Source organism: Rhineura floridana, chromosome 1, assembly GCF_030035675.1.
Source record: "Rhineura floridana isolate rRhiFlo1 chromosome 1, rRhiFlo1.hap2, whole genome shotgun sequence".
Lineage (NCBI taxonomy): Eukaryota > Metazoa > Chordata > Lepidosauria > Squamata > Rhineuridae > Rhineura > Rhineura floridana.
This window is the reverse complement of record NC_084480.1, coordinates 106,128,047-106,151,325: the sequence shown is the minus strand read 5'-3', so window position 1 is coordinate 106,151,325 and position 23,279 is coordinate 106,128,047. Positions and strand designations below refer to the sequence as shown.

At 36.4% G+C, this 23,279-nt stretch overlaps 1 protein-coding gene across 3 annotated transcripts in view; it reads left to right on the top strand.

The window, feature by feature from the left end:
- The window catches only part of MAMDC2 (MAM domain containing 2), an 82,945-nt gene that overhangs the window by 41,065 nt on the left and 18,601 nt on the right, over positions 1-23,279 (top strand). For all 3 annotated transcript variants that reach the window (XR_009762863.1, XM_061628264.1, XM_061628275.1), the window contains exons 6-8: positions 8,687-8,943; positions 10,608-10,701; positions 20,851-20,997. Coding sequence is in view for 2 of the 3 variants with exons in the window: in XM_061628264.1 (XP_061484248.1) it covers positions 8,687-8,943; positions 10,608-10,701; positions 20,851-20,997 (498 nt within the window). In the remaining variant the exon portion in view is untranslated. The remainder of the gene's footprint in view (positions 1-8,686; positions 8,944-10,607; positions 10,702-20,850; positions 20,998-23,279) is intronic.

Below are 23,279 nucleotides of genomic sequence, written 5' to 3'. Positions count from 1 at the left end.
CTGAAATTAACTCATGACTTGGTTCTATGGGAACTAATTAGTTCAGCTAATGTTCCATCTGAATCCAGCCCATAATTTTTAAAAATATATATAACATACAATTCTCTATTAAATAATGCAGTCTAAATGTCAGAGATGAAAGCCGTTTAAAGCTATGCTCGATCATGAAGCTCTCTGGTTAGCCCTGGCAAATCTGTCACCCTGACCTATTTCCTACAGCTGTTGTTTTTTAAAAAATAAATTGCCATCACTCTGAGTCTTTGGAATAAAGCATGAAACAAATCAAAATAAATAATGAAAGAAGAAAATTCTTACTTTTTTATTAAGAGAAAAATATTAAATTGAACAATTCATGAAGTAACTTCATGAGGTATAGAATTTCTCACCTCTTTAAACATTCATATTTATGCCAGCGCTGAGAAAATATTAGAAGATACTTTTCATTACAAGTAAAAACATCTATTAAAGATCAGGAGCAGTGTTTAGTGATTCTGGGTATATTCTGTATATTATGACCCAAATAAGAAACAAATCCTCACAAAAAAGTGAAAGGACCATGTCATCTCTTCTCCTACGACAGATTACATTACCAGTGAAGTTTGTTTTTTCAGTGTTTTGCAATCTAGTGATGAGTTGGGTGCTTAAATGGTGAATTAGAGACTTCTTTAGAGATGTTAAACCACAACATGTTATATTTCTGTACTGGAAAGATTGAGTGCAACAGATGCATTTTCCTCTAAAACTAGAGCAGATGTTGAATCAAGCTGCTGCTTTAGCTCATTCAGCAAATCTTGCTTATTTTCATGAGATCTTTTGATGATGAAGGCAGTTCCATAGCTATGTCCGGAGAACTGTTTTTGGCTTGGGCATATTATATATGTAACCTTATGATAGGATTATTTTTTTCTGGTTTTTTTTCTGCAGGGTTGGCGAGTCCAGAATGCAGAGCCCTTTTAGGTGTGTGCATATTAGGGCTTTGGAGCATTTTCAAAAATCGTAGCATCCCTGAACAGAATAGCTAGAGGGTGTTGTAGATAGAATGCTAAGACTACATTATCAAAAAACGTTAATTCAGTGATAGGACTAAGAGAGAGTGGTTCATTAAAAACTCACACAAACACATTTACATGTAAGCGGTATTCAGAGGGGGTTTACCATTGCCATCCTCTGAGGCTGAGAGGCAGTGACTGGCCCAAGGTCACCCAGTGAGCTTCATGGCTGTGTGGGGATTCGAACCCTGGTCTCCCAGGTCGCAGTTCTTCTGTTATGGTATGTAGTTATGTAGTAATGGTATAAGGAATGCCATCCCCCACCCTGGACCTTTCCCAGTGACCTCAATTAACCAACATATTGGAAAGAACTAACCTGCTTCTTAATTTGGGTAGGTTCCAGTAAGGATGTTGTGGAACACAGTGGGATTTGATTGATACCACCATCTGAAGTTGTGGGTTGGGATTCTTAGTACTGTGGAGTTATTTCCTCAAGTTATGGAAATCTTCTCCATTAACTCACAAGTCCCAGACAGCTGGGTGCTGTTCCTGCTGTGCTGTTACAACTCTATGATAGAGAATGGTGTCCTGCTTTATAAGACCATTCCTTTGCACCATAATGGCTGAGGCTCGGTTCCAGTTAATTGCAAGTAGACTGATGGTGAGCTTCAGCACTGAACTGGAGACAGCTTGGTTCAAACGCATGCAACTCACTGGGTAATGCTGAGTTAATGCCTCCTTCTCCAGTCTCAACCCCATAGGGTTGTTGTTAAGATCAGATCAGATGATCTCATGTATGTTATCCTGAACTCCTTGAAGGAGAGGCTGGAATAGAAATGTAATTGACACACTATGAGGGTTGCTCTACATGTTACAGTTTTAAGCAGTACACATTACAGATTTGTTTTATAAGTAAAAATTGAAATGAGCTGTTCTTTATTTACAAAATAATAAAATTTAACTGTATGTATGTTTTTCACTTTATGTACACTATAGCTCACTGAAATGTGTTCCTATGTACAAGCTGTGGAAAAAATGGCACATGGGCCATAAAAATTTAAATACCCATTCACATGCATGCATGCACACATGAAGTATCCAATTGAAAAGACAAACAAGGTAATCCAGAGTCATGATGCTGAGGATTGTTGCACTTTTTACTAATACCCAATACATTTCAACCAGAACAGGCCTTCCTTGGGTTTTTCCCACAAGAAATGGGACAACAATTAAAAACTGTATTTAAAACATATAAGAAACTTACAATATCAAAACTCACATGTTTATAAAACCCTCATTACCATAATTCCCATTAACACTAAAAAAAATTTATTTTTCCATGTAAAAAATATTGTCACATATGGTTCCTTATTCATAGCTCATAAACATCCATTTTGAGCTCCTAAGGAATCCACAGAAAAATACAAGAATATATACCTTGGACAAAAACTCTGCTATCAACACTTTTAATAAAATCAGGGATATCATTAAATCCCCATCTTTTTAGTTTCGTTCATGATATACGTTTAAAGAACAAATCTATTTACAAAAATTGAACTATCAATTTGCTATGAAATCTGAATTCATTGTCTACCCACTCTTGCATCTGATATAATTCAGGAAATATATTACAAAAGAGGGTGGAGAATCTAATTTTTCATTCAGGCCTTGTGGGGCCATGGTTTTCAGATTCAAAATCCACTGCATCTCTTTTTTGAGTACAGTTTTATCACTTGCATAATTAGCTTTCTTGACTGCTGATTGTTGTCTGATGCTATATAATTTTTATCTTAAAAGTGAGTAACCAGCAGGATGCCCATCTTATTCCTAATGTTGAATGATGTTTTCTTACTCTTCTTTTTAGTATCCTAAATTGTAATGATGGTTTTACAAATATGTGACTTTTGAGATTGCATTGCAAGGTTTTTATGTGTTTTAAGTATGGTTTATTAATTGTTGTACCATTTCCTGTAGAAAAGCCCCTGTGGAAGGCCTGTTCTGGCTGAAGCGCATTGGGCATTAATAAAAAGTGAAATGCTCCTCAGCATCTTGAGACTGGCTCTCCTTTTTTGTCTATTCTACAAGAATAAATATGTCATGGATACACAAACTACTTGTGTGCTGCTCACTCATTAAAACTAATGTGTCAAGCAGCCCTGAGTTTTCACAGAAGCTTGTCATGTGGGCCTGGAAGCAGCTTTTATGAAAAATACTTTGAATGTACCACTAGATACACAGTCTTCAAGACAGCAGCTATAGACAAAAACAAACCAAACAACAACTTAGACTGTGAAAAAGGAAAAGTAATATAATTATATCTTGTAGTAAGAGCAGCTGTTCTTATATATCAAGCAAATAATAATGAAACTATTTTTCAGTGAAACAATGTTTTTGACATTTATTTCACAAGTAATTATAGCATTAATGAAGTGACTCAAATTGGGTGTAACTTTCACGTCATAAAGTTCTCATCCTTCCATACTCCAAAGCATTTGCTTGACTTATATTGCAAGAGCATGAAATATTAAAATATATGATGACACTGAAATATTATTTACTGAACTGGCTCGTAAGAATACACACATCATTTTACAGACACATGGGATTATTTGATGTTTGAACCACACAGAGTAGCCTTTTTCCACCATCAGCATCCTGAAAAATGTCTCCTCTTAAATGTTAAAGTACGTTTCTAAATCTATAAAGCTGCAAAGGCAGCCTTGGAAATGTACGGGCATTATGTGGTAAAATCAATACGCTGCCACTCTTCCCAGCAGACTCCACCCCCAATGCTGTTGCTGAGTCGCTTCCTTTTTTAATACATGTTTTGGAGAGGAGATAAACAGCCTCAGTGAGGAAATGCAGTGGGTAATCAGTAGGCACTCTTCCTGGCAGACTCTGACCCCCTCTATGAATCCATGATAAGGTTTAGTGGGATTTCCAAGGGCCCAGGGGACCTTTCAGTGTGTCTCTTGCATGTTTCTTCTGCCTTATTTCTTGACTAGTAAAGGGTCAAGAAAATGCAAGAGAAATAAATGGATATAATGTTTCTTAATCTACACAATGTATACAGGTTGCATTCCCCTTTTCAGAGTACAGTTTTATGTTGCTGGTTTTTTTTAGTGCTGTGTATACATAGTCCAGGCAGTTCTAAATCTCTTTTCCTCTGATATTTTGCCCTGTTTTTGGACAGGTTTGCTCCATATAATCTGACTTGGGTTTATTAATTGGTTGTACAAAAAAAATGCCCTGAACAAATTATGGTCAACATAAAATCTATGTTGGAAATACATAGGGAAGCAAGAATTTGCCAGCACCATAAAAGAGGCATCCACTATCAAGTCTTTTCATAATCCAAGAGGGAAGTGGCCAATAGCTAAAAGTTAGTTTGAAAAACATGAGCCAGTTACTTCTGCCACTGTTTTGTAATTCTTCCCTAGCAACAAGTATACACAAACCAACACAAACACTTGTAGCTATGAAACATCTTGTTTTAGTATTTAATATTTTGCTCTGTACTTTTTATGTGGATTAGCTTGACCAACTATTGTTTCTCTCTCTCTGTACCCTCATCTCCACATTGAAATTGTTTTTAAAATAAATGCTTTGAGACTACAGGCAACCATGGTACTTGCTAGGTCAGGCTGGCCCAGTACATTTTTTTGTGCCAGAGGTGGACAATCTTAATTGGAGCTCTTTCCTGCATTTGTCTTAATCCAGTAACAGTCAGTGTCTGTATTCACATGTGTCACTAAGCGAAACCATGGTTTAGCTTGGATGTGCTGGCTTCTGAGGAGATTGCAGCTGCTTTGCTCTTCCCTGGACCTTTTAGTTCAATGTGGCATAGCAGCTAAGCCAGCGTTTAGCTTAGTGTGTCTGCCATGACACCTGAAACTAGCAGTGATCTGGACATGGAATTTGAGGCTGCAGGCATGCCAGGGGGCAGGGCAGGTTCAGGGCTCTGAGCTGACTACTGAAGAGATCCTGGACCCTCACGGGCACCTTTCCCTGAGCCTGAAGAACCAGATGCCTTCCACTGCACATTGTCAGTCCAGCAGTGTCAGTAGAGCACCCTGAGGGATGCTATGGAACAGAGGAGGAATGCCACTCTTGAGCCAGAGGGTTGGCCTTTTAAATTTCTGAAGTTCTATACAAAGGGGGTAGAGCCTGCAGGAGATAGTCTGGAGACAGACTTGAAAGGCCTCAATCTGCTCCCAAACGTTGTTGCAGCGGTTGCTTACCTGGATCTCCCCATGGTCTAGCAACCTGCATTCATCCTTGCCACTTCATCCATGTGATCTGGCATTGGTTCAGAACACAGTGTTGTCCAAACCTGAGAACATGACTAAGCAATCTTCTCCTTAACCATAATCTGTAGCCAATGTTTGCTGGATGACACACTAAGCTAAACGCTGGCTTAGATGCCACATTACATTGAACTAAAAGGACCGGGAAGAATAAATATCTTCCCCAGGAGCCAGCTTAGTCCCAGTAAGCCATATTTTGGTTTCCTGTGAAGTGTGAACAAGGCCTGTGAGTGTAAAACGGTCTTTTGTATATTTTGCCAAAGTGGACATGTATGTACCTTTATTGAGATGCTTATATGAGCTGTGCTGAGTTGTCTGAATGTACCTTTCAATGTGAATGGGAATGAGCATCTAGCATCAGTAGCTGTTTCATGTGACTACAGCTAGATAATACATTAAAAATGACTACTGAAGACTAAGAAGTCAGTCCCACTGACTTGCTCCCAGGTAAGTGTGTAGTATTGTAACCTAAATAATTTAGGATTTGCCACCCTTTGCTGGCAAGATGAAACTACCTAAATCTCACTCTGTTACCAGGGAGTATGGTATGGCCTTGTCTAAATCATTTTTCAGATAAGGCCATAGCTGCATAGGAATAACCATAGTCACACTTATTATTTGTTTATTTAAAGCATTCATATATTGCTTTTCAGGTGAAGCTCACAACATGGTTAATGTAAAAATATTAAAACAAAAAAACAAGAAATATTTTATTAGATAAATTTAATAAAACAAACGTCAAGCTCCACAAACAGACAAAAACCTTTGAAAATGGTGTCTCCTTTTCCTCGCAGGGAAAGATGCCTCTTGAGGCAGTTGGGGGATGGAAGGGCCACCTCAACTGGAACACTGGGAGTTAAATATTGGGTAATTTTGTCTCCTCTTTCTCCCTCCTCCAAGCCAGACTATGCAGCTCTGAGGTGGCAATTAGCGGGGGTGGGTGGGCTGCTACTGTTACTAGTTTATTTTTTTTTTCCAATAATTTTTATTCAGATTTTCATAAAACATACAAGACAAAATCATAAAACATTCAAAGACAAAAAACAAAATCAAAAATAGTTAAACAAAAAGAAAAAAAGAGAAAAAAAAAAACAAAAATAAAAAATAAAGAGTAAAATATTGACTTCCCATTTGTCAAAGATCAAATCAGTTATAAGTCTATAATATATAACAATCCTGTCTCTTAAGTCATATTATAAAATCACTTTCCTCCAGTAGTTATCTTACTTAATCATCAAATCTCATAAACATTACTTTATTCTTTCCACAAAAAGTCAAAGAGAGGTTTCAATTCTTTAAGAAATATATCTATCAATTTTTTTTTCCAGATAAGCATATCGATTAATCCATCTCATTACTAATTATGATAATCTTATTGTCATAACCATAGTCAAAATAAACATTTCAATTAATCCATCACATCAGAATCTGTTAGGTTCAATAATTTCAGTAGCCATTGTTCTATTATCTCTATTAGTTCCATTTTCCATCTTCCATCTTCAGTAATCTTGTTAAGTCCAGTAATTTCAATATCCAATCTTCCATTATCAGTATTCCATAATAATCTTGCTGTCAAAGCCATAGTCATATAGTAAGAGTCTGATGGGGATTACCTCTATCCCAAATATTTTCTTGCCATCCATTCTGAATAGGTTGCTGAAATACTGCTGTAAAATCATATCTCTGTTCTTTTTTTCAAAATACACTGGGTCATCTCTTAAAAGTTTTTCCATTGTCACATGGCTGCAGTTAATTCCATAGATTTTCTCTATATTGGGCTCCATCACATCATTCCAGTCCAGAAGATTATCCATGCCATTGATAACTTTATCTCTAGAATCTTCATTCATTTCTTCAGAGATAACATTGAGTTCCAAACAATAGATTTTATTTCTAAAGTCCATAGACTCCAAATCTTGTTCCTGTTCCACGTTGGTTCCAATCTCCGGGATCTCCTCTCTCACAGGGACCCCTATTCCAGTCTCCAGGGTCACCTCTCTCACAGGGACCCCTGTTCCAATCTCTGGGGTCTCCTCTCTCACAGGGACCCCTTCCAGGGTCACCTCTCTCACAGGGACCCTTATATCTTTAATCTCCTGCTTCATTTTACTCAATTCAATTTTCATTATCTCAATCTCATCCATTATTTTCTGAAACATAGTTATTTCCAGATTTTCAGCCACTTTCTTAATTGCCATTTTAAAAGAAAAATATAGGAAAACCACTTCTTATTTCAGCAACAATTGGGTTAATACTCCAAACTTGGTGACATCACAGTATAAACAGAGCAGACAGCCTTATCTCTCCAATAGTTAAGTAAACAAAATGCAGTTCCCAGGATCGAAACAATTAATGGCAATCGTCAAGAAACAGATTCGTCAAAATAAAATAGACCAAAAAGAGAGTAGTCTCAAAACAGTATAATATTTTTCAAAATAAAAATCTGGAATAGAAATCCCTCTTCTGTGTATATCTTTAGAATGCAAATCCAGGACAGCTTTTTGCAACAAAAACAGAGATAAGCTATTAATTAGTGCGTAGCAGAGAGAAGTTATGGCTCCCCAGTGAGATGTCAAAAACTGATCAATCTGGCAAATCTCTTTTAAACAGCAACAATTTAAGTCAAGTAAAAGAAAAATATAGAAAGAAGGGTGCTTGCCTGTTAGTGCGTTCTCTCTTAGAAGATAAGGTGAACGTTCGCTTTATCAGATAGAGCTTGCTGTTAAAAATCCGTCCCACCTTCGTCGGCTGGACCTCGTCCCATAAATTAATGAGATCTGGTCGTCCCAACAAAAATAGGCTTTGAGGTTAATCTCTTCGTTTCTCCCTACCCGGGAGAAGTTTAATCAGTCAAAAAAAAAAGAAAAAACTGACTGATATATCTGAATAAGCTTCTTTTGAGGCAGGAGCCCGTCTCAAAAGCAGGCACAGGCTAAGTCACCCTTCCCGGAAGTCTACTGTTACTAGTTTATAATGCAGTCACATCATGCTGTGAAGGTAAATCTGGTAGTGGAATCAATGGGGCTACAGAAGAACCAACCCCAAACTGTTCAATTACACTACATCTTCTTAAGAACATCCCTTTTCAATTGAAGGTGCTATCATAAAAATTATTATGGTAAATTATTGGCAGGGAAGGAGAGAAAACATAAAAGTTTTAACTTACTGCTTTTCGTCTTTTATCCTGAACAAGCAGAGGTGACTGATACAAAATCATATGCAAACCATTGGGAGGGAAGTTGGAAGAGAAGTCTAAAAATTGTCAAACAACTGGCATAACTAAAGAGTTTGTTGTGGAATACTAAGTATTTATTGTTAATAAAAGTTATGCATATTTATATGCTACATAAGTCATTTTGTTATGTGCAAACAGGCTTCTCTTATTTTTAGGTCACTACATGTATGTGGACTCTCTTTATGTCAAGCATTTCCAGGAAGTAGCTCAGCTGGTCTCGCCGAGGACAACAACTCCTATGTCAGGCTGTTTGTCCTTTTATTACCAACTGCAGCAGGAAAGTGGCATTGTGTTCACCATCTACATTCGAGACATAAATGGCTTCTATGAAGAACTTTGGAAAGCAGACAGTGCTATGAGTGTTGATTGGGTCTCAGAAGAAGTTGACTTCAGTGCACCATATCCAATGGAGGTAAGGCCACCAAATATCTGATCTGTATACTGCATGCAGTTGTGAAGTGCTATCAATTATTTTGTTTAACCATTTCTTTTTCTGCAGTATCACGAGGAAAAATATTTACTTATACACCTTGTGGCTGTTGCTGTGAAAAATGCATCTAATATACACCCATGCTTTTTTCTAGGAGATGGGAGTAGTTTCTGGGATGAACCCTCTGTTCTGTTTTCCTGTGTGGGCTTGAGTGGGGCAGGAGAAAAAGTACTGGTGATCTACTCCCTTCTTAGTGTGATTCAGGCAGCCTTGTGAATGACCATACTGAGCATGGTGGCTCATGGAGGGGAGGGGGGGTCTTTCTCTACTGGTGGTCTCCCCTTTTCTGTAAGGGTTTCCTCAAAAATAATTATATTTTATTTATTATGTTTCCATTTATATACCAACTGTCCTCCAAAGAGCTCAGGGTGGTGTTCATGCTTCTCCCTCTCCCTATTTTATCCTCACAACAACCCTGCGAAATATGTTTCTCCCTGCGAGAAACTGTGACTGGTCCAAGGTTACCCAGTAGATTTGAACACTGGTATCCCAGGTCCTAGTCCAATACTCTAAACATTATGCTACACTTTTCCAAAATAATATTCATACGGGATTTCTCATTTGGGGAAACAATGAAACTTGACAAATACACATATTTCTATTTGAGTACATCTGGTATCCTACTGAATGTCTGTCCCTATATGAATCCACCTGCCATCACTGCACATGCACATCAAATCAGGCCCTTTGTGAGTTGCCTTCTATTTGTGCTATATGAACATCTGCCATAACAGCAGAGCTCTGAAAGTCATGCCCCCTGTAGAACAAGCATGGGGAATGTCTGACCTACAGACCAAATTAGGTCCAGCAGGGGTCCTACTTTGGTCTGTGAGGTCATTTTCCCCAAGCCAAGCTCACCTCCCACACACTTGACATCATATATGATATCATGCCCACCTGCCACACACTTGTTATCAGCTGATTGGTGCTGAATGCAAACCTCTTTCAGCAGGGATCTTCCTTTGTAGCATGGCTTGCATTCATTAATTCTACATAAGGGCCTGGTGACATGAAGAGTTTTGAGCTAACTGTTCTGGAGATCAACTACCCCTCCAAAACATTCTGTATTTTGCTTGAACCATTCAATGTGATTCCTTGGTATATGCTCTGACTAGAGTGAAGTTGTTTTTTTATGTTTTCTGATCTTTGATTAATAGTAACTGAAAAGGTTTAGTTTTACTGATTTCCTGTTAGAGGTTAAGCCACTTAGCACACTTCTTCCTCCTGTGTCCTGCTCTTGTGTATTCTGAGGATGTTGTATTCTCCTTTAGTCATATTTCAGATTTAACCATTCAATTTGATATTTCCTGTACCGCAAATGATTTGAGAGTGTGGTTTCAAGTTTTTGCTCTCATGTACAGTATTGAGAATCAGCTGATAGGGGCAAAGCTTTGCTTTTTCAAGAGATCTGATAGCGTTGGGATCAAACAGTGGTCAACAATTTAAAATAAAAATATAATGAGAAGCTTTCCTGCATGAAAGTGTATTATGTACTTTGCAATGAAATAATGAAACCATTATTATTACATCATTTAATAAAACATTGGTATAGCAGTGAAGTTTCTATAATTGGGTTTTGTTTCCAGGTTATTTTTGAAGTTGCCTTCAACAGTGCCAAAGGGGGATATATTGCTCTTGATGACATTTCTTTCTCTCCGGTTTTCTGTAGCAATCAGACAGGTATGAATTTCCTCCCTCAGTTTATTTTTAATTTGCTTTGTTAGATTTCAAAATGTAAGTGAATTTGAAAGTGCTGTACTAAGATGCATCCTGTTAAGTGCAACAGTTTTTCGACTTTGAAATGATAATTAATTAGCCATGTAAATCAAGACCATCAGTAAAACAGTAATAATAATAAAAAATTGGCAATATGTCACCTATATCATAGAATAGCACTGGAACACAAAATTACTACCAAATTCAAAGAACTCTCTCCATTTGTATTTCTATGGTGTTTTGTTCACATAGAACCCAAAACATGGGGCAGTACCCAAGTAAACAGTTCTGCTAAGTGCAAGCACTTTTGCCTGTGCAACTTCATTTTCCTCTTCCTGCACCCCCTGGCAGTATATTCTGGGTTTTCCCCCAGCCCTCTGGAACATATTTAAGAAGTGTGTGAGGAGAAGAGAGGGAGGAGAAATTCTATTTTTGTGATGTTTGTGATTGTAAATTTTGTTAAAATTGTTTTAAGAATGTTTTTTGAAATGTTGTAACCCACCCTGGGACCTCAAAGTGAAGGGTGGGTAATAATAATAATAATAATAATTAATAATAATAATAATGCACAGACAAATGTGTTTGCACCTGTGGAACTGTTTGGTTAGTATATTTGCCATGGGGCCATGTCCAACTTGTTGTCAAAATTCCATATAGACTATATACATAAAACCCAATATATTTTTTTTAATCTAAAGACTAATCTCCCTTTTCTTAATTGGATGATATATAATTATTTCAATACTTTTGAAATTCTCCAAGTTTTGTTAGTTGTTCATCTTATATTTTGGTGCTAAAATACTGAGATCAATAAATTAACTATTTATTTCATGAAATAGTTTATTTCATGAACTATTTATTTATTTTGTTTATTACATTTATATCTCTTTTCCTCCAAGGAGTGCAAGGTGGTGTACCAATATGGTTCTCCTCCCTTTTATAATAATTTTTTTATTATTCAAATTTTTATAAAAACAAATACAAATACAACAAAAACAATACAACAGAAAAAAATAAAAGAAAAAGAAAAACTTGACTTCGGATTTGTTACAGATCAGCTATAAGTATATAATATATATCAAACCTGTCTCCTAAAACATACGAAATTCACTTTTTTCCAAGGTCTATCTTAATTAATCGTCAAATCCCATTATCATCATTTCATTTTTTTCTTTCAACAAAAAGTCCAAAAGAGGCTTCCATTCCTTAAGAAATGTATCTGTCGTTTTTTCTGTAATAAGACATGTCAATTTGTCCATCTCAACTAAGTCCATTAATTTCAGTAGCCATTCTTCCATTGTTGGTATCGATTCCATTTTCCACTTTTGTGCATATAGTAATCTTGCTGCCGTGATCATATATAATATTATTCTTCCATATTTCTTTTCCTTTTGTTTATCCATAAAACCCAATAAAAAAAATTCTGGTTTTGACTGAATATTTATCTTTAAGATTTTTTGCATCATCCTACCTATCTGTGCCCAAAATAATTTTGCCTGTTTACACAACCACCACATATGATAAAAAGATCCTTCTTGTTGTTTACATTTCCAACATACATTAGAAACATTAATATACATTTTTGACAACTTTTCTGGAGTCATATACCAACGATACATCATTTAAAAAAAAATTATTTAAGATTATAGCATAATGTAAACTTCAAACCTTTTTTCCACATATTTTCCCATTGATCCATTTGTATATTATAACCAATTTTTTTTGCCCACTTAACCATACACTCTTTTACTTGTTCTTCCATGTCCATTTTTAGTAAAAATTTATACATTTTTGCAATTATGCATTCATCATTTGTACACAAACCTATTTCAAAATCAGATTTATTTATTTCAAACCCATACATTTTCTTGTCCATTTTAAATCTTTCTAACAATTGTAAATAGGCAAACCATTGTGAACTATATCCTTCCTTTATTAGTTGTTCTCTCTCTTTCATTATATATTCACCATGCACATTTTCTAATAGTTCTTGGTAAGTTAACGATTTCTCTTTTCCAGCCATTTCTCTTCTATAAAATGCTTCTTGACTTGAAACACATAGTGGTATTTTCGAAAAAAACCTTGTTTTGTATTTATTCCATATATTCAACAAAGGACGTCTTATAAAATGATTATTAAAATCCACATTAACTTTTACTTTATCATACCATAGATATCCATGCCATCCCCACTTCAGGTTGTGGCCCTCCAAATCCAATAATCTTTTATTCCTCAATAGAATCCATTCCTTTATCCAGACTAAGCAACAAGCAGCAAAATAAAGTCTCAAATTTGGTAATCCCAGCCCTCCTCTTTCTTTGGCGTCCTGTAATAATTTAAATTTAACTCTTGGTTTTTTCCCCTGCCAAACAAATTTAGAAATATCTTTTTGCCATTGTTTGAAAGGTAGATCAGAGGATATGACAGGTATTGTTTGAAATAGAAACATCATTCTCGGCAATACATTCATTTTTATTACAGATATTCTACCCATTAATGACAACTGTAATTTATCCCATTTTAACAAATCTTTCTTAATCTCTGTCCATAGTTTTTCATAATTATTATGAAACAACTTTGAATTTTTATTTGTCATAATGATACCTAAATATTTCACCTTTCCTTCTATTTTAAAATCTATCTTCTCCATTAACTCTTTTTGATCTCTCAAAGATAAATTTTTCACCAACATCTTTGTTTTTTGATTGTTGATCTTAAATCCTGCTAATGGTCCAAATTCTTCTAATTTATCCATCAATACTTTGATTCCTTCCAAGGGATTTTCTAATACAATTATCAAGTCATCAGCAAATGCTCTCAATTTATATTCCTCTTTTTTTATCTTTATTCCCGAAATCCTTTTGTCTTGCCTTATGTCTCTAAGCAGCACTTCTAAAACCAGAATAAATACAAGGGGGGACAATGGACATCCCTGTCTTGTACCCTTTTGTATTTCACATGAGTCCGTTAAATCCCCATTGACAATTATCTGTGCCTTCTGTGATGTATAAATCGATCTGATCCATTTTATAAAATTATCTCCAAAGTCCATTTGCTCTAGAACCTTAAACATAAATTTCCAATTCAAGTTATCAAATGCTTTCTCAGCATCCAAGAAAATCAAAGCAGCTTGTATGTCATTTCGTTGTTCTAGATATTCCAACACATTCAAAACATTCCTGACGTTATCACGTAATTGTCTTTTAGGTAAAACCCCCGCTTGATCTTCCTGAATAAATTGTTGCAATATTATTTTCATTCTTTCAGCCAAAATCATTGTAAAAATTTTATAGTCATTATTCAGTAAAGATATTGGCCGATAATTTTTTGTTTTAGTTAAATCCTGCTCCTCTTTAGGTATTAATGTTATATTGGCATTTTTCCAACTATCCGGTATCTTCCCCTCTTGTAAAATAGAATTCATTGTATACTGTAAAGGTAGCAAAAGTTCCTCCTCCAAGCATTTGTAATACATTGCTGATAGTCCATCCGGTCCTGGCGCCTTTCCTAATTTAATTTTACTTATAGCCTCAGATATTTCTCTTGACGTAATAGGACCATTAATAGCTTGTCTCTGAAGATCTGTAATTTTAGGCAAATTCTGTTTGGATATATACTCTTCTATTTTTTCTGAGGGAATTTCCTGACACTTGTACAAAGTTGAATAATATTGATGGAAAACCTTTTGGATTTTTAAATTGTCTGTCAACATCTCATCTCCTTCTTGTATCTTTAAAATAAGATTTTTTTGTCGTTCTTTTCTTAATTTATATGCTAGCAATTTCCCCGGTTTATTTGCAAATTCAAAAGTCCTTTGTTTAGCAAAATTTAATTTCCTTTCAATTTCTCTAACTGTCAACATTGACACTTGTTTCTGTAACATTTTAATTTGATTTACAATAGAAGCTTTAGTTGGATTCTTTTTCAATTCTTCCTCTTTTTGTTTTATTTCTTCCAAGATCAATTGCATTTTCTGTTGTTTCTTCTTTTTTAATTCAGAATTACATTTAATAAAATATCCCCTCATAAATGCTTTACTTGTATCCCAAACAATATTTTCATCTGTTCCTTTATGTAAATTGTGTTCAAAAAACTCTTTTAATTTCTTCTTACATTCCTGCACTATTTTATCATTCTGTAATAAAGATTCATTTAGTCTCCATCTAAATCCAATATTTTTTTTTTTTAAGTCAATATCACTGGATTATGATCCGAAAAGGTTTTTGGTAACACATCCATCTTGGAAATATCTTTCACTAAATTTTTAGACATCCAAATCATATCAATCCTCGAAAATGTTTTATGTCTTTCTGAAAAATAAGTAAATTCCTTTGCATTGTCATTTATATATCTCTAAATTTTCCATCAATTCGAAACAGATCTTCGGCAATTTGCCCTGTGTCTCTTTAATATTTTTCTCAGAAAGTCTACCCATTTTTGGTGAAGTTACCCCATTCCAATCCCCCATGACACACCAATGATCATATGCAAACTCTGATAATTTTTCCATAAGTCCAGTATAAAACCTTGTTTTATCTTCATTAGGAGCATAAATGCCCACTATCAAAATTTTTGTACCCTGAATGGTGATTTCAACTCCCACAAATCTGCCACTATCATCCAATAATATCAATTTAGGAGACAATTGTGAATTAATATAAAGAACCACACCATTTTTTTTGAATCCTGCCGAAATAAATTCTTCACCCAAATTTTTACAAATTAAATATTTAGAGTCTTTCTTCTTAATATGAGTTTCTTGTAAACAAATTATATCCAATTTTAATTTTTTCAAATAATGAAATACTTTCTTTCTCTTCTGCGACGAATTAGCTCCATTTATATTCCAAGTTAGATATTTGTAATCCATTTTTAAGCATGTATTTTAGAAAAGTCTGTGCCTGTTGCTCCCTTTGATCCATCATCATCCTTTTCTTCCTCTACCTGTTTCTGTTGACTTTGTTTCCCAGGAATTATATCCATATCTTTGAGTTTATCTTCTTCCATGTCTTTTGAAGCTTTTCTCAAGAAATCCCTTGCTTTTTGAACAGTATTTAATCGATACTTCTGTTGTCTAAATGTAAAAATCACTCCCTCTGGAACATCCCATCTAAATTGAATTTTACATTGTTTAAGTTTTTCTGTGAAGAAAGCGTAATCTTTTCTCTTACGTAGAAGCCTAACAGGAATTTCCTTCATCACCTGTATTTCTTTACCGTCAATTTTGAAGACATTGTTAAAATGATGTTGCAAAACCATATCTCTGGTCCTCTTTTTTAAAAAATAAACAAGCACATCTCTTGGGATTTTTTTTATTGTTGCATATCTGGAATTAATTCTATAAACTTTGTCTATTTCAAATTCCATCCGATCTTCGTTCCTGTCGAAGGATTTTGCCAAAACATTAACAATTTTCTCTCTGATATCTTCACCTGTTTCCGCAGGAATTGCACGGAATCTCAAGCAATGTTCTTTATCTCTAAGTTCCATAACAGCAATATAGTCCAAATTTTTTTCCAATTCCATATTTGTAATATCTATTCTATTCTCTAAGGTTTGCACCTTATCTTTAAAATTTTTCACATCCTGTGTTAATTGCCCAATGTTATTTTTAATCTCACCCACTTCTGTTTTAACATGATCTTGTAAATCTTTAAAATCCTTCTTCATATTGCAAAATTAATCTTTAAGTTGTTGTCTGTCCTGTTTCATCTCTTGTTTCAACTCTTGTTTCAACTCTTGTTTAAAATCACTAAATTTCTCCATAATTTTCTGGAACATGTCCATCCCTTCCTGTGTATCAATTGAAACTCTTCGCTCCAAAACTTTGGCTGTTTTCCTAGTTGTCAGTCTTGAAAAAAAAAAAAACCTTTTCTATTATTAGCCAATGTAGAGGCAAACAGTTTCTTTTCTCCCAGCAACAAAAAAGTTAATATTCCAGGCCTGTTTAACCAACACCGTTCTTATCTCCAGCACATTCAGGAATGTAAAACAAATCCAGTTCCCAGCATCCAGCAGTTAGTAAGATACACGAACAGCAGATTCGTTCAAAAAAAAAAATTAATCCAATAAATAAATAAATAAAATATTCTCAGATATATTTCCTTCAAATAATCAAATCATCTTATCTAATAAGTTGCCTCTTATCCGTTTAATCTTTGTAATTCCAACTTTAAGCCAGCTTTTTGTCATAAAAAATAAAGCAGGTTCTTTGAATTGCTCCCTTCTTCCTTAGCTTTGTATAATATGAAAAAAGTGTGACTCACCCAAGTTTCTGAGTTGCTGATTCATAAACAAGTCTCTTTTACGATAGTAATTTAAGTTAGTTGATAAGATTTAGACAGAAGGAGGCTAGCTCGTTAAAAACATTTTTAAAAGAAAAAGAAAAAAAGTCTTGCTTACTTTTAGCACAGCCTGTTGGAAATCCAGACTCTGTCTTCCGCTGCTAGAAAAGCCTTCTTATCTCAGGGGGATTCCTGATCAAATCTAGCAATCTACAGCTCGACGGAGTTCCGTGGATAATCTCTTCGGTTCCCCTTTTATCTTGGAGAACATTTACACCAGTCAAAAATTCCTCTTGACTGGCTTTTAACTGAAATAAGCTTCCTCTGAGATAAAGCTCACTCAGAGACAATCACCAGCCAGCACTCCTTCCGGGAAGTCAATATGGTTCTCCTCCCAACAACCCTATGACGTAGGTTAGGCTGAGAGACTGTGACTGGCCCAAGGTCACCCAATGAGCTTCATGGCCAAATGGGGATTTGAACTCTGCTCTAATATCATATATAACTCAAAAAGGGAACTGAGCAAAACAGTGCTAACAATGGATTGGATCCAGAGTTCCTATGAACAGAACTCTGCTGCCACTAGAGGTGTGTGTGGGGGGAACACAATTTTTACTGATTTGTCTTTTTCCCTGTAGCCCCCTGAAAATCTACTTGGAGGGTTGGGGAAACAGTGTGGGAGGTGGTGAGGGTCTGCACGGGGAAGGGGTGAAAATCACTAAAAATTGCTTCCTTCTTGCACTACTGTTGGATTGCAGTCCTTTCCACAAATGGAATGAGCCCTTACTTTTGTGGAAGGGCAACTTTGGATCCACTCCAACGAGTTGTAGCTTTTCAGTAAAATCCTATGCACAGTGCTTTGCTGGTTAAAAAAAATGTGGTGCCAATAGTTATACCTTAATAAAAGTGTCATGAGTGCCAGCTCAAAATGGCTGCCATGGGCAGAAAAAAGAAAAAAATGCTGGTACTCTGTACTGGTGAGTGCTATCACACAAAAAAGCCCTGCCTATACATGTTTACTCAGAAATAGGTCATTAATGGAGCTTACCCCCAGGTAAGTGGGCAAAGGATTGCAACCTTAGTTAATTTAAAATTTAATAATTTATATTTCCTTCAGTATTTCAGAAAGTCATGTATTGAGGTCTTGGTTATCTGCAAATTTCAATATAATTAATGATTAGCCAGTTAAAAGACAAAGCATTCTTTGATCAACAAACAGCCCTACTTTAGAGCCTTTATATGGCTGAAATGATAAAAAAGTATTGTGAAATTTCCCATTGTTAAGTAAGATGTAACAGTGACATTAAAGAAGCAAAAATCCAGATGCCATTTATCACAGAAAAATATGAGGCAGACCAAAGTGCTCTTGGTATTTTCCACTTAATGTATAATATACAGATCTTCCTGGAAGACCATTATTTCTGGAAATATAAATTTCTGCATTTTTATACATTAAAGGGTTGTCATACTAAAAACTTTAAATTCCAGCCTATATAACAAATCCTCCTCTAGCATGCACACCTTAACATGGTGTGGGGGTTTGAGAGTGTCGAAGAAGCTGACAGCAATGCCATCAGAAGTCTAGTTGAAGAGGCTAAAGTCCTAGCAGGATCACCCAAGGAGGAATAGTCAAAGCTGAGACACCAGACTAAGATGCATCCAAACTCAGAGGAAGGCAATGGTAAACCACCTTTGAATACCTCTTACCACGAAAACCCTATGTACAGAGTATCCAAAATGCAACACGAGATAGTGCTGGAAGATGAGACCCCCAGGTCAGATGGAACTCAGCGGGCTACTGGGGAAGAACAACAGACAAGCACGAGTGGTGCTGTGACTAATGACGCCACCAGGTCAAATTGGAGGGAGAAATATAAGATATGCAGACAATACCATACTACTAGCAGAAACCACTAATGATTTGAAACAAATGCTGATGAACATTAAAGAGGAAAGCACAAAAGCAGGACTACAGCTAAACATCAAGAAGACTAAAGTAGTGACAACAGAAGATTTATGTAACAAAATTGACGATGAGGACACTGAACTTATCAAGGATTATCAATATCTTGGCAAAGTCATTAACCAAAATGGAGACAATAGTCAAGAAATCAGAGGAAGGCTAGGACTGAGGAGGGCAGCTGTGAGATAATTAGAAAAGGTCCTCAAATGCAAAGATGTATCACTGAACACTAAAGTCAGGATCATTCAGACCATGATATCCCGATCTCAATGTATGAATGTGGAAGTTGGACAGTGAAAAAAGCGGATAAGAGAAAAATCAACTCCTTTGAAATGTGGTGTTGGAGGAGAGCTTTGCAGATACCATGGACCACGAAAAAGACAAATAATTGGGTGTTAGAACAAATTAAACCAGAACTATCACTAGAAACTAAAATGATGAAACTGAAGTTTATCATACTTTGGACACATAATGAGAAGACATGATTCACTAGAAAAGACAATAATGCTGGGGAAAACATAAGGGAGTAGAAAAAGAGGAAGACCAACCAGAGATAGATTGATTCCATAAAGGAAGCCACAGACCTGAACTTACAAGATCTGAACAGGATGGTTTATAACAGATGCTATTAGAGGTCACTGATTCATAGAGTCACCGTAAGTCGTAATCAACTTGAAGGCACATAACAACAATATAACAAATAGAGGAGCAGCACAAGAATTGATATATTTGACTATTATTGAAAGTCAGCCCTCAAATCATTCGTAGACGACCTGATTCTGGGTTAGGGTTTTGTGCGTAGCAAAGCAGCTCCCTCTCTGTGATCTATTGATATATTTAACCATGATATGTTGACATTTTCATTCTTTTTGACATCTGTTATTTTTATAGATCCTTTTCGACACTTAAAGGAAATTAGGAAGATTCATCTATCGCATATAGATGCGAAAGGCTTATGTCATACTGACTTTTGCCGCATGTTCATGGAATGGGCATGATCCTGTCCACTGTGCATGTGCAGATTCCCATAGGTTTATTGGAACCCTGTTTTTTCCGCTCCACATGTGCACAAGAACATGCACAGGGATCATAGCATTAGGAAATATAGGAGGTCTGGACATATCTTCCAAGAGCATCCCATTTTTTTCAATATGTTACTTGTGCAAGCATCTTGCACCAGACTGGATGGGAATAACGGGAGGCATGCACAAACCTATTCACCTACTGGCCTGTTGTATCACTTCCGTGTATGCCCAGGTGACTGTGGAAGGAACCTTTTGTCCCTAAGAGAATCCTCATATATGTCTGCCTTCTATAATACACACAGCTGCTATTAACAGAAAACTAAAACAAAATTGATTATTGTCCTTGTTCCTCTAATGCAGTGGTTCTCAATCTTTTTTGCTCCATTCCCCCCTTTCACCATTGTTCAGAATATAATTCCCCCCTTCCCAAGATAGTCTCTCATAGCGTGTTGACGTTTCGTGAGTGACGGTGGTGTTTCTTGTGAGAGAAAAATTTCTTAGTTTATACTATAACAGAATTTCTTGGAGCACTTTCTGGTCTTTAAATAATAATTTTGCAAATGAAAATAATGCTGCATGTTCAAGAATCAATTTTAATCTGTGACATTCAATAAACTTTATTGAATGTCGCAGATTAAATTAAAAACAAGCTACAATTTTACAGATTGTACATAATCTACAGGACATCACACTTTGCTGAATAGTGGTCCCAATTCCCCCCCTGTAACCCTAAAATTCCCCCCTTGTTGAGAACCCATGCTCTAATGCTTTTATCGATCTATATGCTCTTGCTAACTGTGCAAATTCATTTTACTTCCCCCCCCTCCGTATTATGTTTCAGAAATTTCCTTCAATCCTGCACAGGCAAGTTGCAGTTTTGAGCAGGATCTGTGTAATTTCTATCAGGACCACAAGGATGGCCCTGGCTGGAGCAGGGTCAAAGTAAAGCCAAATGCATATAGGCCAGGAGACCATACTACTGGCACAGGTAAGTTAAAAATCCTTTTAACTGGAAGAACAAGTAGGGCATGCAGATGAACTTACTCAATGTTTTAAAGCCAATTCATTGTGCAAGCTTTGTGGGAATTCTGGAACTTCCAGAAATTTTCCAAATAGGTCTTAGGTTCACACAAAAGTGTGGACAGATGACAGCAGTACACTAAGACACACTGGTAGTGATGCCAGGTGTATGAGATCTCTGAACAGAAAATAAAAACCAGGAAGGAATTTTGTATGCTTTCTGTCATTCTGCTAACGTTGCTGTGAAGAAGCATGCCCTGCTAAATCTCCAGTTGGTATGTATCACTGAATTTATAGTAATGGCAGTGGTTTTCGCTTACAAAAGAAAGAAAACAAGAACACAAAAATATGCAACACTATATTTATGTGAAATGCCTTGTAAAGAAAAAGCAGAAGTAGGTCTAAATGGGAGGTGACAAGGGATCTAAAGCTGCTTCAGATATGTAAAGAGAGTGTTCACCTGTTCCTTCCCAGGGAGTTTAGGTCCTGGTAAGCTGGTGGAATGGCTAGCATGTTGGTTTTGGACCTGTGGGAACTGTATTCAAATCTCTATTCAGCCATGGAGCTTACTGGATGGCCTTTGAAATATCGATCTCTCTCTTTCTCTCAGCTTAATTTATCTCGGAGGATACTTTTAAGGATTTTAAGGGTTTGGGGAGACACTGGAAATTCTTCCAAAGAAGAATAGCTAATGAAAGTGTGGAATACTTGAAAAATTGCATAGACTACAGACAGCTAAAATCAAGTCTGGAAACCAAGAATATAACAGAGATGATGACCTAGAAGATATATATTTTTACATTGGTCTCATCTGTTGTAAGTTCATAACCCTATAACAATGCTTGTGTTATCAAAATTGTGTATTTATTCTATTGGGTGATTCAAATAAATATTTTATTTATTTATTTAATTATTTAATTTATATCCCTACCTTTCCTTCACAGAACTCAAGGTGGCATACATGCTTCTCCTTCTTCCCATTTTATCCTCACAACAACCCTGTGAGGCAGGACAAACTAAGAGACAGTGACTTGCCCAAGGTCATTCAGTAACCTTCATGGCTGAGTGGGGATTTGAACCCTGATCTCCCTGGTCCAACACTCTGTCCACTATACTACATGGGCTTCTTGTGTGTAGTTTTTAAAATAAAGATGAAATGTTATAGCTCCATATATGCTACCATGTGATAAAAAAGATGTTCAGTTCCCCCTCAGTATCTTTGCTGATGCTATCTGTTAGTAGATGTATTTTCTGAGCTGGCCTCACTATTAAGTAGAATGAGGGGACTGCCTGAGGCAGTAAATGCTGGAGGGCAGGGGCCAGCTCCCCTCAGTTGTTCCTTCTGAGCTCCCTGGTTTCATTATTTATTGGACAATAGAGCTGTGTGTGCCACACAGCCTGCCTTGTTCACCCATAACTAGCCCACTGCCCTCAAGTGTGGTGGAAGACACAATCCTGTTTCCACTGTTGAAATATGATTAAACTGCCAGTCCAGTCAGCTTCTGTATTTGGAACGGGGAGAGGGCACCATTTTGTCCACCTCAGGCAGCAAACTGTCTTGGACCGGCTATGGTTATTTCCCAGCCTTATATACCATTTCTCCCTCAAACTACACTCCTTGCTTTTGTGGCTTCTTGGTCAGAACTTTGGAACCGAATTCTTCTTGCATTATTCTAGGTGCGTCTACTCTCTTGGAGCATGTTCTTCTTTTCAAAGCCTTGCTACTCATGTCACCTTTGTATAAGCTTTTCTTTAGCCAAACTCTTTACCCTCTGGCATTTCACAGAAGTGGGGGTGGGCTTGGAACACACATGTTCCCATAGCAAGAATCACACCGTGAGCCTCAGCTCTTCCACTGTTAAACATTTTGTTGGGCTTGATGCTGTATTATTGTGTGATAACTTGTTGTCCTCTACTGATTTAACAGCCAAAAGGACAATTATTGTTTTGGTGAGGATGTGCTAGAAAAGCATAACGGTCAGACAGTGTGTTGTTGAGGGGTTATTTATTTGTCAAAGTATCTATATACCACTCTCTCACAAAACATCACGGCAGTGCACAGCAATATAAAACTATTTAAAAAACCCATTGAAAGCAGTACAGGTCATTAAAATGACTGAATAATGTTTTAAACAACAGCATAGGCCAGTTGGCATTAAAAAGTCTTCAGGAGATGCCTAAAGTCAAAAGTGAGGGTACCTGCCAAATCTCTGCATGACACCGGTGACACTAAACGCGCTAGTTAAGGCC